General features: G+C 41.0%; 1 protein-coding gene across 4 annotated transcripts in view; it reads left to right on the top strand.

Annotated features, from left to right (window-relative positions):
* The first annotated feature begins 598 nt into the window (after positions 1-598).
* ATXN3 (ataxin 3) overlaps positions 599-13,907 on the top strand; it is a 33,618-nt gene continuing 20,309 nt past the window's right edge. For 2 of the 4 annotated variants that reach the window (XM_054567123.1, XM_054567124.1), the window contains exons 1-6: positions 599-657; positions 7,602-7,766; positions 8,027-8,071; positions 10,405-10,490; positions 10,854-10,920; positions 13,258-13,345. In XM_054567123.1, coding sequence (XP_054423098.1) covers positions 634-657; positions 7,602-7,766; positions 8,027-8,071; positions 10,405-10,490; positions 10,854-10,920; positions 13,258-13,345 — 475 coding nt within the window. In that variant the 5' untranslated portion in view covers positions 599-633. Of the gene's footprint in view, positions 658-7,601; positions 7,767-8,026; positions 8,072-10,404; positions 10,491-10,853; positions 10,921-13,257; positions 13,346-13,907 lie in introns of those variants that run through there. The other 2 variants (XM_054567126.1, XM_054567125.1) reach the window with 2 other exon arrangements.

Raw genomic sequence — 13,907 nt, forward strand, 5'->3', positions numbered from 1 at the left:
GAAACTGATTGATTTTTAGAAAGAGAGGAAGGGGGAGAGAAAAAGAAAAGTTCGATTTGTTGTTTCATTTATTAATGCATTCACAGGTTACTTCTTTTATGTGCCCTGACCAGGATGGAACCCACAGCTTTGGGGTATAGGGATGATGCTCTAACCAACTGAGCTACTGAGCCAGGGCTGATGCCTGTTACTTAAGGAGGCTTTTAGTGGAATGGAGGAGGACTATATCAAATAATTGTAATCAGATATCATAAGTAGAAAATACAAAGTAAAGTGAAAAATAAAAAGAACATAGAACCCAGGAGGTCCTTAAGAATCTATAGCAATTGGTGGGAAATGGAGAAGATCCTCCCAACGGCAGGTGGCGCTGCAGCACCCTCAACCCGCCAGCTAACAGTGAATGGGTGGACGTGCTACAAAGGTCACGTGTCTCCGCCTCTACAGCCCTGGCGTTCCCTCACCGTTCGTTCCACGTGACTCTCATCTTCGGGGATGATTGGTCTACGAGAGACACGTGTCCAGGGGCGGGCCTAGTTGGGGCGGGGTCGGGATGAGAGGAGGGGTGGGGCCGGGGTGGGGCTGAACAGTAGGGGGTGGTCCGGCGCGGGGGCGGTTGGCTCCAGACAAATAAACATGGAGTCCATCTTCCACGAGAAAGTGAGTGTATGCGGCCGGGGGTTACCTGTGTGCAGTGCCGTGGCTGACGTGGCGCGGTTCGCTGCCTTCTCGAGAGCTGGGTGGGGCTCGTGTCGCCCCCATCCCGATCTTGCCGCGGGGAGGAGCTTCACCGGGAGGGGAATCTTCACCGAAGCCCCCACCGCACTCTCTGTCCCTGAGGCCCGTGCCCGAGGTTCCTGGGGATCCCAGGGCCAGGGACGTCCCAGGTGCCGGAGGGAGTGAGAGCAGGGCCGCGGGGCACCAGAGATGGGGTGGCACCGAGTGGATTTGCTCCTGTGCTTCCTTTCCAGTTTCCGTAGGATTGATTCCTTCTCCAGTCCCTTTCTCCCAACTATCCGCAGCTCGTCACCTCTCGGACACCTCCCTCGATCCTTCCCAACTCTTCCAGTCCCACCCTTGGCAGAATTAACTTTTCCATCTCTGGGCTCCTCAAGTCTACGTTGGAATCTCCCATACAGTTAGCTCCCCGGGGCTGTATTCATGTCTTTCTGCTGCACCAGATCTGTGAGTCTCTGAGTTCTGGGAGCTTGGCTCCATCCCTTGGAGGGCCTGCCATGTAGGGATGTGAAGTATGCAGTCCTGTGCGCCCGTGAACAGGGAAGTCATCACAAGAGTTTTTTGTTACGAAATGTTTAGGTTTCATTTCTTTCGGTAGACCCATCTTTCCGGATTAGGAAACCAGCTTATTAGGTATTAGGGGTGGACTGGAATGATAGTGTTTTGGTACGCCTAGCCTGTTTTATTTTAATTCTTCAATGACCACGCACTCGAAAAGCTACTCTGTGGCATGTGGAGAAACTCGTCTTTTCCCACATGCAATTATCAAGCCATTTATTTGGATGTGAGTGAAACCTTGCTCGGGACGACTTTGGCACATGATATTTTGTTTCATAAAAGTTTCATGTTTTGAAAGGGTTGCTGGTGAAGGCTCCTATTTGATAGGAGAAAAGAGGTTTCCTTTTGTTAAATACTTGTAAATGACCATTTATCTATTTAAAAAGACTCACACACACAACCATCAAATAAAGCAATCAGAGACTAAAAGAGGCACAGCATAAATCTAAACAAATTGTTAAATGGAATGCTTTTCTTTATAGAAAACATTTCAAAAAGTTTTGGCGCTAGAATAGACCAATTTTTGTGTGTGAGGAGGAAGGACTCATTGGTAGAGTTATCACTACTCTTGATTGACATGATTTATGAAACTTGGACAAGAAATTTAGTTGCTCGGCTGAGGAGATTGGATGAAGAGAACCCTGTATGTACAAAATTTTATTAACTGATTTTCAGAATCTTTGGTATAGGACCAAATGTTTTGATGCCATTTATTGAGAATTATGCAATGTATACTGTAACAATATTGTTCCTGTTTTAGATACATTTCAGTAAAGGTAACTACTAAACGGAGGGATGAAAAGAAACAGAGCGATAGCCTTATGGAAATCTAGTTACTTGAAAGAAGCCACTGAATTACCAGTATGTTTGTAAACTTAAAGATACTTCAGGAATATATTTACCCTTATCGTAAACTTACATGTGCTTTGCAAATGAAGGCTCTTTAATTAAAGTTCTTCAGGCATATTTCAGGAGTTTAGAAAGCACCTTTAATCATAAGGCCCATTGTTAATCTCATCACAGTTTCTTGTGGGATGCTTGAACTGAATGTGCCTTTTTTCCGCATCCTCCCTTTCCCTCCACCGCGTATATTTAAGCCTTGCTAGGTCCTGGGTTTGGAGAACCAGAGGGCCAGCTCTGGCTCTGAGGAAGCTGTGCATTTGGGGGTACCTGCCTACAAAGGGGACCTGCAGCCATTTTCCCCTTGGAATGTTGGTTTCCCCACATTCAGAGTTGTCACTTTGAGGGTCCTTTTATAAAGTTAAAATGTAAACTCAACAAATTGTTTACTGCTATATCTCCATTACCTGTTTTAGAGCCTAGCACGTAGTAGATGTTCAATAAGTATTTGAATAAATTGGTTCTTTGAGCATCTAAGATGTATGTGGTGCTGTTTATCGAAACAATTTTTCTGTAAATATTTTAAGCTTTGCAGGTCGTATATGGTGTCACATGTTCTTGTTTATGTGTGTTTTCACAACTGTATGAAAATATAAAACCATTCTTAGCTACAGGTGCAGGTTGAATTTGGCTCAAGATTGAGAGTTTGCCAGTCCCTAACTTAAACCCTGATAGTAACTGGCCACTAACTGCTTGTTTTGTTTTGTTTTTGTTTTTAGTTCTGTTGCCTGCTTTCTGTTGCTTTTGTTATCTCTTCTGTTGCTGACTGATCTCAGGTCACTGTGCCATCGGAACTGGTACTTTTACATAATGTAAACTGAGGGTGGTAAACAAACTTGTTGGGATTATATTTAAAATTAGGGAAAATACTGAAAAGATGCTGAGCATTGACTTTATGGCATCTATTATGCTCTTTCCTGACTGCTGGTTCTTGGCCATCTTCAGTCTAGTTGAGGTTTAGTAATAACCGCATTCCACCTGAGTGGCTTGAGGAAGTGATGATAACACAGACTTGAAGCTCCTGCCTGGGCTTGGAGCCTAGCTTTGCCACTTACTACCTGTATGATCCTAGGGAAGTTACTTATTATCTCTGTGTTCTAGTTTCCTTCTCTGTGGGTTGAGGATAATAAAGTGTCTGCCTCAGAGTTCTGAGTGGTTGGAATGCTAACTGGCACATTGTGCTGTGGAACTGCTGGCCATTGTTATTCAGATGCGTGTGTTTGCTGAACCTCACTCTGAGTATGGGGTGGGACCTTATTGTTTTTCACAGGCGTTGAAGTGCTGCTCGGTTGGCTCATTTCAGAGCACACCCTTAGGTTTATGCCTAGTTTCTGTTGTCAGTAGTGTCTATGGGAATTTGAACTAGTTTCGGGTTGGCCCTGAAGACTTTGAGGACAATGGAGGGATGATTTGGTGCTGTTCCCTTTTGTGGTTTTATAAAATATCTTGGTAAAACTGGAGATGCAACTTGTTCATCCTCTGATCCCAAGACAAAGTTTGGGCCTGAAATCATGGAATTTGAATGCCTGTGAACTTTGACTATAGCAAAGTGAACTTCTATGTAGCTTTGGTTAAAGCTGCACGAGGAAGAAGTGGCTGGGGAGTTTGCAGGAGAGGCAGCTAGATAATCTTAACAGGGGCCATTGTACAATTTTTTTTTATCCATGTAGAATTTGATTCATCTTGTGACTTTAAAAAGTGATTTTAAATTTGGATGGGACAATTTGTTCTTTCTTTCCATTAAATCATAGTACAAGTATAGAACGATATTATTTCCTATAGCAATACAGTTTTACTTAGACAGGGTTTGATTTCAAGTGCATATTTTTCTCCTTTGTCAATATTTTTATCCTTACCTGAGGATATTTTGTCACTGCTTTTAGAGAGAGAGGAAGGGAGAGAGAGAAACTTTGATGCAAGAGAGTAGCATTGATCAGGTGTCTCCCATACATGCCTAGACTGGGGATCATACATACCTATACTCAGGACTGTACCCACAACCTAGGCATGTGTTGTGACCGGGAATCGAACCTGCAACTGTTGGGTTATGGGTTGATGCTCCAGCCAACTGAGCCACACTGGCTAGAACTCAAGTGCATAATTTTCATTTTTTAAAATCAAATTCTTGGATGTCACTGTTTCTATATACAAAGTCTGTCCAGAAAGTACCCAGCCACATACTATGAAAAATAGAGGCATTTACTGAAGATACAGATACAAGAAACATTGTACATAGGGGACAGTGATGCCTCAGTTCCCTTCAGAGTAGGCACCTTGGGACCTCACACAGTTCTCCTAATTGCCATCAGCTGCCCCATCCTATTTTCCTGAATCTCATTGATAGTCTGAAATCTTTCCCTTTCAAAGGTGATTTTAGTTTTGGGAAAAGCCAGTTGTCACAAGGCGTGAAATCTGGGCGGTAGGGGGGCTGAGTCACCTGCGTGATTTGATGTTTTGCCAGAAAGCACTGTACCAGACATGATACATGAATGGGCATGTTGTCGTGATGAAGCTGCCAATCACCAGTTGCCCATAGCTGTGGCCTTCTGAATCATCCAGATAGTTTCCATGGAAGAGTGTTTAACCTTAATGCAAAGTTTGATGCAGATTTGTTGCTCTACTCGCTCAGTCATTATGAATGTGACAGCCACACAGTACACATGCTCAGTCAACAGTGTCTACCACCCCCACTGACTAGTACAGTTAAGTCGTCATTCACCCATGTGCATTCCAGTCCACTCTCCTTGGCTGCCTGGTTACATTGATGTTATGCAAACTGTTCCAGTTACGCTAACAATGGTTGGACTTTTTCCAGATGGACATCGTATGGTATTAAACACATTAAACACGTTAGTTTCTGAGCACTAAACTGAGGCATGTAGCCCAACAGCAGGGCAGAAAATTTGCATTAAGACTGCTCCCAGAAAATTCATTGTCTGGTCACCATATTAGGTAGCTTTTGCTGTATGCAATAGCTGAATCTTAGCAGAGGCTTTTTTATTGTTTGAAATTTTTTAGTTTTTATTTATTCACTTTATAAATAGGGAGAAAACATCAGTTTGTTGTTCCACTTATTTATGCATCCACTGGTTGCTTCTTGTGTGTATGTTCCCCGATCAGGAACTGAACCGGCAGCCTTGGCGTATTGGGATGAAGCTCTAACCAACTGAGCCACCAAGCCAGGGCTGTTGTTTGAATTTTTAAAATAAATATAACACATGTAGGGGCACACAGGTCATAAGAGTGCAGCTCAATGAATTCTCTCAAAGTAAACATGTGTAAATAATACTGTGATTGAATAACAAACACGTTTTTCCCTGCATTCGCTAAGCCCCCTTACTCACTCTTTCATCCCTGCCTCTCCCCCTTCAAGGGTAAACGCTCCTGAATTCTAGGATTCTACTAACATTGTAGATTAGTTTTGCCTGTTTTTGAAATCTTGTAAATGGAATCATATACTGTGTACTCTTTTGACTGTGTCTTCTTTTGGTAACATTGTTTGAGTCACCCATATTGTTGAAAGTAATTGTAGTTCATTCATTCTCATTGTTAATGTGCTATTCCTTTGTGAATATAACACAATGTATCCATTTGACTTTGATCGGCATTTTAGTAGTTTCCAATTTGGGGGCCATTATGAATTAAGTAATGCTTTTTTAAACATTCTTATATATGTTTTCTGATGAACATATATTTGCATTTCTTTTGTTTGCATTCTGTACCTAGTAGTGGAATTGCTAGATCATCGGGTATGTAGATGTTAAGCTTTAGTAGGTGCTGCAAATAGTTTTCCAAAGTGGTTATACGCATTTAAACTTTCACTAGTGGTAAATGACAATTTTGATGTCTCTAGTTCTCTCCAATATTTTAGCCATTTTGGAGAGTGTGGAATAGTAATGCATTGTGGTTTTAGTATTTACATTCAATACATTTCCCTGATGGTTATGAAGTTGAGCACCTTTTTGTGTTTTTTAGCCATTTGGCTCTCCTCTTGCGAATGCTTGTCTGCCTTGTTGTTTTTCAGTAGACCACAAGTAGGATGTCTGTGTGTACTTCAGTCCGCATGTAGTGATCAGGGGGAGTTGCTCTCTGGTGTAAGAAAACAGCAGAGGGAAAAGGAAGTAGACACAAGTCCTCTCTCACCATCATACCAGGTTATGCAGTTGACCTTAGCCAACAGGCCTAGGAGGGACCAGGTTATGAAGGTAAATTTATTTCGGCCTCAGACTGTCTCAGTCCTGCTTTCCTATTCCTTATATATGTATCCTTATGTCTTTTTCAGCAGCTGAATTTTGTTCCTAGAACATTAACTCATCAGAAAGAATATATGTCTTGCAAGGAGTTCTTCTTTGGGGTCACTATCTATTGTGTAACTTAGCTCAAAACAAATTGCAGGCAGGCTGTCTTATGGAATAAACTTTACTGTGGAAAGAGAGCGCTTAGAGGGCCAGGGTTAGCAGGAGGAGGGAGAACTTGGTCAGGGTTAGCCGGAGAACGTGTTCTCCCCTCTGCCATCCTCCCACACAGAGGCAAACCTCCAGCCTTTGTTCACAGGAGGGATTTCATTCACCTGCGAATCTCTCCTTATAAGGCAAGCTTGCGAAGGTGAGCTTGTAGAGTGGTGATAAGAGGCTGCTCAGTGCCAGGCAGCCTGGGTCTAGATTTGGATTGTCTTGTGTAAGCCAGCTGCCCAGCACGCGAAGGCCCTGGGGCCCTTGGGAAGTTGTACTCCGCCGCCTCTTAACAGGAAATCAAATCAGTGACTGTGTGGGGACTGAGCTTGGATGCAGCCCCCGGGATCAGCTTGTCCAGGGGCGAGCACCAGGGGTGCTTTCGGTCGGTCTTACTATGTGTGTATTATCTTCAGAGTTCCCTGGAGAAAACCTCAATTCTGTAGCTGCACGTCTTCATTATCATCCAACAGAATTTTTCTGACCTGTTGTCAGCTCTTGAGATAGGAAATTACATGAACAAGCATTTAGATCAAGTAGAGATTATCTTGTTAGAAGAACAAATGTTTTAGGGATTAAAATTTCTTTTCAGCATTAGTAATTTGCCATGGGATGGCTAAAGGTGACTTTATTTTAGGCACCAAAAGTGAGGGAGGATAAATGCTTATAATTTTTAGTGAAATATGAAATTTGGTGTATTTTATAGATGTTTGTTTAAATCATTCTTAAGTTTTTGATCATATAGCTAAATTATTGTAGTTTCATTAATGGTAGAATTATAAAGTAAATGTTAAATGAAAATGCTTGTGCCTTATGTTAGTCCCATTAGTCTAAAGCTAAAAAGGTTCAGTTTTGACAGTGTTAAGAAGTTAATGATTAAATTCCCCTTTAAGGAAAGACTCGGTACAAATCTGTTTAACAAATCACATTGGAATTTTTTTCTTTTGGAAATCTTAGCAAGAAGGCTCACTTTGTGCTCAACATTGCTTGAATAATCTGTTGCAAGGAGAGTATTTCAGCCCCGTGGAGTTGTCGTCTATCGCGCACCAGCTGGACGAAGAGGAGAGATTGAGGATGGCGGAGGGGGGTGTTACCAGCGAAGACTACCGCACGTTTTTACAGGTATTCATTTTAAACTCACCACGTTGCTTTTTCTTTTTTTAAAGTGGGTATTGAAAAAAGGGGGAAAAAAAGGAAAAATGTGGTATTGTCTAGAAGAGAACCACTCTTTCTATCAGGATCTGACTTGTTAATTACAACTCTGCTGTTGGTTTGTAAATGGCAATGCACAAGATGTTATTTTGAATGTGGATACTAATAACAGTCTTTCTTTCTCTCTCCACCCTCAACCCCTGCCTCAACTACCCATCCAAATTAAACAGCAGCCTTCTGGAAATATGGATGATAGTGGTTTTTTCTCTATTCAAGTAAGTAGTCACAAGCAAGTCCTAACTGTTGTTTTTGTCCCAGGCTCTGTTGAAGCTCAGGGGATGGTCGATATGAGCGTCTTTCACAATCACTATAATGATGTGACCCTCAGAAGTTCCTCCAATAGATTGTGTCTAAGAGTATAAGATTGTACTCTAGTGTACTAGATTGTTATACAGATAAACATGAACATTGGGGTTGTAGAACCTTCAGTTTAGAGTCGGGTTTTTTGAAAGATTATTTAATTTGCATGTGGATACTAATAACCTTAATTCCACTAAGTCAGAGTCTTTTAAACTTACTGTCTCTTGTGTAAATTTGAGAAAATGCAACACCTTGCTACCTTCCCTTTAAATCAGCCTACTGGGACTGGGTTCTTTTATTAGGGTCTGTGGCTATGCTTTTTTTTAAAAACCATATATATTACTCATAGAATTCAAAGGAAGCTGCACTGTGAGATTCTTCTTCTGGAGGTCTTTCATTCTGTTTCTAATGCTTGGGAGGTGTGTCCAGAGCTCTTTCGGGGCACCTGTGTCTGCAGATGTCTTTAGCAGCAGCCACCGCGACAGGCTGGGGCAGGCTGGGGTGCGGTCCGAAACCCAAGGGGGCTGGCACTTGCCGTGGCCTGGGAGGTGTGGCGCCCCGCTCTGCGCGCTGGCGCCAGTGGCTGCTTTCTTTGGTAGCTGCCTGGGAGAGTAGGTCGGGAATTTTCAGAGCGCTCCCACTTATTTCCAGACCGTTTGAAATAATCAGAATTCCCTTTGGTTTTTTTCCTAAAATTATAAGTATGTAACAGATGTTTAAAATCTATGGAAACTTTATTTTAAATCCCTAGAAAGAACTCATTTTAATTGACGTATAATTATCACTATTACTGACATACCTGGAAGTGAGTTGCAATACAACCTTTTTATAGCAGGACCCATAGCAGCCAAATTATTCAAACACACAGGCGCGCGCGCAACCACTTTTCAGAATAGCACTTACGAATAGACTATACATCTGGATTTTTGAGGCCGTTTTTTCTAGGAATTTCGTGGATCCCCAGAATATCCCAGAAACCTAGTGTTAAGAAGCTTTATGTATATTTTTTGGATTATGCTGTTACAGTTGCCCCGATTTTTCCCTCTTTGCCCCCCTCCACCCAGCACCCACCACTCCCTCAGGCAGTCCCCACTCCGTTGTTCATGTCCATGGGTCACGCGTATAAGTTCTTTGGCTGCTCCATTTCCTGTACTGTACTGTACATTCCCATTGTTATTCTGTGACTTCCTACTTGTACTTCTTAATCTCCTCACCTCTTCACCCGTTCTCCCCCTCCCCCCTCCCATCTGGCAACCATCAAAACTCTCTGTATCCATGATTCTGTCTCTGCTCTTCTTGTTTGCCTAGTTTGCTTTATAGCTTCAATTGTTGCTACATACGCATTTATTGCCCACAGTTTTGATCTTCTTTTTCTTAAATAATCCCTTTTAACATCTCATATGTTTGGTTTCGTAATGGTTGGACTCCTTTAGTTTTTTCCTGTCTGGGAAGCTCTTTATCTGCTCTTTGATTCTAAATGACAGCTTTGCTGGGGAGAGCAATCTTGGCTGTAGGTCCCTGCTTTTCATGACTTTGGATATTTATTGCCAATCCCTTCTAGTCTGCAAATTTACTTTTGAGAAATCAGCTGACAGTCTTTTGGGAACTCCCCTGTGAGTAACTAACTTCTTTTCCCTTGCTGTTTTGAGGATTTCCTCTTTATATTTGACTCTTGGCGTTTTAATTATGACATGCTTTGGAGCAGGCCTCTTTGCAGTGTCCTCCTGGCCCTGGAGCCCTGAGCTGGGGGGCCTGGTGTGGGGCTGGAGCTCCTCGCGCCTGAGGTGTCCCTCCCAACTTTTTATCCACCACAGGTGGGTGTGGGACAACCTGTTCCACATCTGTGCCCCTCCTGCCAGTCTGGATGGATGTGGTTTCTTTAATTCTGTAGTTGTCAGACTCCCATACAACTCAAATTCTGACAGTTCTGAGTGATGGTTATTCTATATTTTAGTTATAATTTTGTTGTGGTCGTGTGGGGAGGCGAGCCATGTTTGCCTATGCCGCCATCGTGACTGGAAGTCCCTAGAAGCACTTTTTTTAATGCTGTGTTTATATACTTTTTTATAATGCTATGTTATTTATAGATTTAGTGATATATCTTAAATACGCACACTCTTTTAAAACCATAGTCACCTGGGAAAATTGATATAGGAAGAACAGTTGTTTGCATAGCTAACATGGCTTCCCTACTTAAATTTGGAATCGAACGGTTTAGCTCATGAAAAATTGCTATTTTTTTCAACAGGTTATAAGCAATGCCTTGAAAGTCTGGGGTTTAGAACTAATCCTGTTCAACAGTCCAGAGTATCAGAGGCTTGGGATCGATCCCATGTAAGATTTTAATTCGCTTTTCCTACATTTCTTTTCCTAAATTATTTCTTAAAAGAGAAAAATATATTTTGAATGCCTTTGTTGTGATGTGCCCTGTGCCATTCCCTTTTTCACCTTTTGGGGGCGCCCTCTCAGCCATCCTGGCAGCTCAGGGTCTGTGGGCACAGAGCTAGCTGATCCTTGAATGTTGTGTGATGCCATCATTTTTGCACAGTGTCACAGATCTGCAAATAGATTTGTTCTGTTTGTACCCTTTAAGAAATCAGTGATACCTAACTGTAAACACCTTAAGTTACAAGTTTTATATAACCCTTGCCAGTAGACAAACTTAATATTGGGTCTGTATTTTTTTTCCTTTTCTAGAAATGAAAGATCATTTATATGCAATTATAAAGAACACTGGTTTACAGTTAGAAAATTAGGAAAACAGGTAACGTTTCTCCTCCTTCCTTGTCATTTTTCTCATTCCACACTTCATTTGCAGCTAAAATGTAAAGGATTAGATGAATAGAAACTCATCAGTAATGTGTAGGTGGCATAGTTTCAACCTTGATAGATAGAAATTTGCTATTTTAAAAGACAAGATTAGTTCCCCTTATAGATTCATTTGGGACAACCATATACAGTTTAACCGTATCATAAGAAAAATTATTTAAGACAATGGCAAATGTTACTTTTAAGTAAGTTTATGTGATAATTATGTTGTCAGTCAACTATTCCACTAATAGATTTGTATTTAGCATAGTAGTGTTACAAAGTCTGAAAGAGTGTCCAGCGGGAATACAAGTTTTCAACCACATTTGCTTTAGCTAAAGATTATTCACATTCCAAAGTGCCACATAAAATGCATATATCTACATAAAATCATTTCTATTAAAAAACAAAGAACATGGAGTATGTCTTGAGCAAGGCTTTTTTTAAGATCAAGAAATGTAAATGTTATTTTTTAAAATAATTCCAGTGATCTTTGTACACACAGTTCTATTTTTGAAACGGAATTATATGAACTCTGGTTTTAGAATTTTGAATCTTTGAATGAGTGTTAATGAAAGTGGGCTCATGTAATAACAAGTTAACTATCGATACATGTAACAACATGGGTTATCTTCAAATAATTATGCTAAGTGAAAGGTAGATACAAAACCCTACATACGGTGTGGTTCCACTTATATAAAAGGGTAGGAAATGCAAATGAGCCTGTAGGGATAGAGAGCAGACGGGGCAGTGGTCGTCCGGGGGTGAGGAGAGCAGAGAAGATGGAGAAAGGGGGTTCCAGGGCTCGGGCTCGGCGGGGGTGAGGGCGTCCCTCTCGGTTGCGGCGATGGTTTCACGGGTGGTGTGTATGTATGTCTGAACTTTTCAAATTGTGCACCTTCAATACATGCAGATTATTGCATGTCTATTATATCTCAATAAAGCTGTTTTTAAAAATACAAGGAAGAAAATGATGTCAAGAAAGAGTACATTGACTTAATTCAGTAAAAGATAATTCAAAAACCAAAAAAAATTGCTATTTTAATTCAGCCGCCTAAATGCAGTTTCATCTTAAATGGTTATGTCTTTTTTTTAAAGATTTTATTTATTTTTAGAGAGGGTGAAAGGGAGGGAGAAAGAGAGGTGGAGAAACATCGATGAGTTGCCTCTCGCACGCCCCCAACCACAGACCCATCCTGTAACCCAGGCATGTGTCCGGACTGGGGATCAAACCAGCGACCTTCGGGTTTGCAGGTCAACGCACAGCCCACTAAGGCACACCAGCCAGGGCCTACATGGTTATTTCTTAAGGTCCCTCCTGAGGAACTCAGAGCAAGTAGGGGGAAGGAGATGTGGTGGAGTAGAGAGTAACCCAGGCAGGGATGGACTCTAGGAAAAAGCAGGGGCAGGACACTGCCGAGGTTATTGCCTCTAGATTTCATTTCTGTTTTTGAAAATTATGATCATGTATCCTTTACTTTTTGTGTATAAGGTAATCAGTGGATTTTTTTTTAAGATCTGAAGGCTCAGATTGCAGTTCCTTTGTATTGATTTGCATGTAAATTTATATCATTCGAGAGATTTTTAAAATTTTAGTTTTTCAAAATTGAACTTTCACATTTCAAATTACTTTATCTTTGACAAAGCCAGAAAATGTCAAAGTTTGCCAATCTTTAGCTATCATTTATGTGTTTGTTTAAAATTGTATTTTTCACTATCGATTCTTTTGTCTGAGGTCCCTTGTGGGTTAAATTAGGGCTCCTAAGAAGTAATGACTAAATGATGTTAATTATATGCAATGGTAGCTTTTGTGGTCTTTCTAAAATGAGTTGGTGATTTAAAATTCTCCTCCTGGAACAGGCTGGTTTTCTCACAGTTTAAATCTTTGACCAAAATGATCAGTAGTAGGAAAAACTTTGTGTAGTGGTCATTTTTCTTCCACACCAATATAGTATGATTAGATTAGGGTTATGTTAGGCATACTTTGAAAAAATATTTAATTATAACTATTAAAAAATATACTTTAAATTACTATCAGTTTCTATTCTTTTGGGGGCATTTAAAGTTCATGGCTTAAAGCAAACTTTTACTTTTTAGAAAGTAATTATGATAAATCATTCTATTTCAGGTTTTAAAAATCACATTATTTAATTACTTTTTAAAAAAAATCTCAGTTTGATCTGTTTAGACAGCCTTACTAAGTTTAGACAGGTTATATCTATTCTTAACATGTGAAACGTCTTTATTAATTATAATGTACACTAACTTAAATGCTGGCAATTTTTTTTTCCAGTGGTTCAACTTGAATTCTCTCTTGACGGGTCCAGAATTAATATCAGACACATACCTTGCACTTTTCCTGGCTCAATTACAACAGGAAGGTAAGTAAAAATGGAAAATTTTTACAATGTTATCTTTCAAAGTAGCTAAATAAAACTAACTCATTCGATGTGAGTGTGACAATGCTATTTTTCTGGCGGTGGCACTGAGGTAATCTTCATTCTGTGCGGTGCCCTGGATGTTGTGATTGGACTGAGACTGTCTAGGGAGGCTTCTCTCTGACTCCTGGCCCTCCCCTGAGGGCGGCGCTTCCGTTAGGGCCTCTCCTGGTAATGGCTCTTTTTCTTCCTTTCCTCACACACCGCAGGGCCAAGGGGAGGGCCAGCTCCTTCTCTAGCTCCTCTTGGCCCCTTCTAGGCCACTGTTCTTCCCTAAAATCTCCAGCTCCTTTGAAATGTTACATTAAACTTTTACTCCCCGGGTTTTCACAGTCATCTGATCCGCCTCCTTTTCCACTGAAGATTTGAGGATCTGACTCACTGTTTTCTTTATGTTTGAAAGCCTTTCATCATTCTTACTGATTTCTATATCAAATATCAATCCAATCTAGTACCTTGCCTCTTACTTTCAAAGATCGTTTTCTCCACTCTTGCCTTGCCGTTA

This window comes from Pteronotus mesoamericanus, unplaced genomic scaffold (genome assembly GCF_021234165.1).
Source record: "Pteronotus mesoamericanus isolate MK-2021 breed Mesoamerican mustached bat unplaced genomic scaffold, CSHL_Meso_final contig_182, whole genome shotgun sequence".
Lineage (NCBI taxonomy): Eukaryota > Metazoa > Chordata > Mammalia > Chiroptera > Mormoopidae > Pteronotus > Pteronotus mesoamericanus.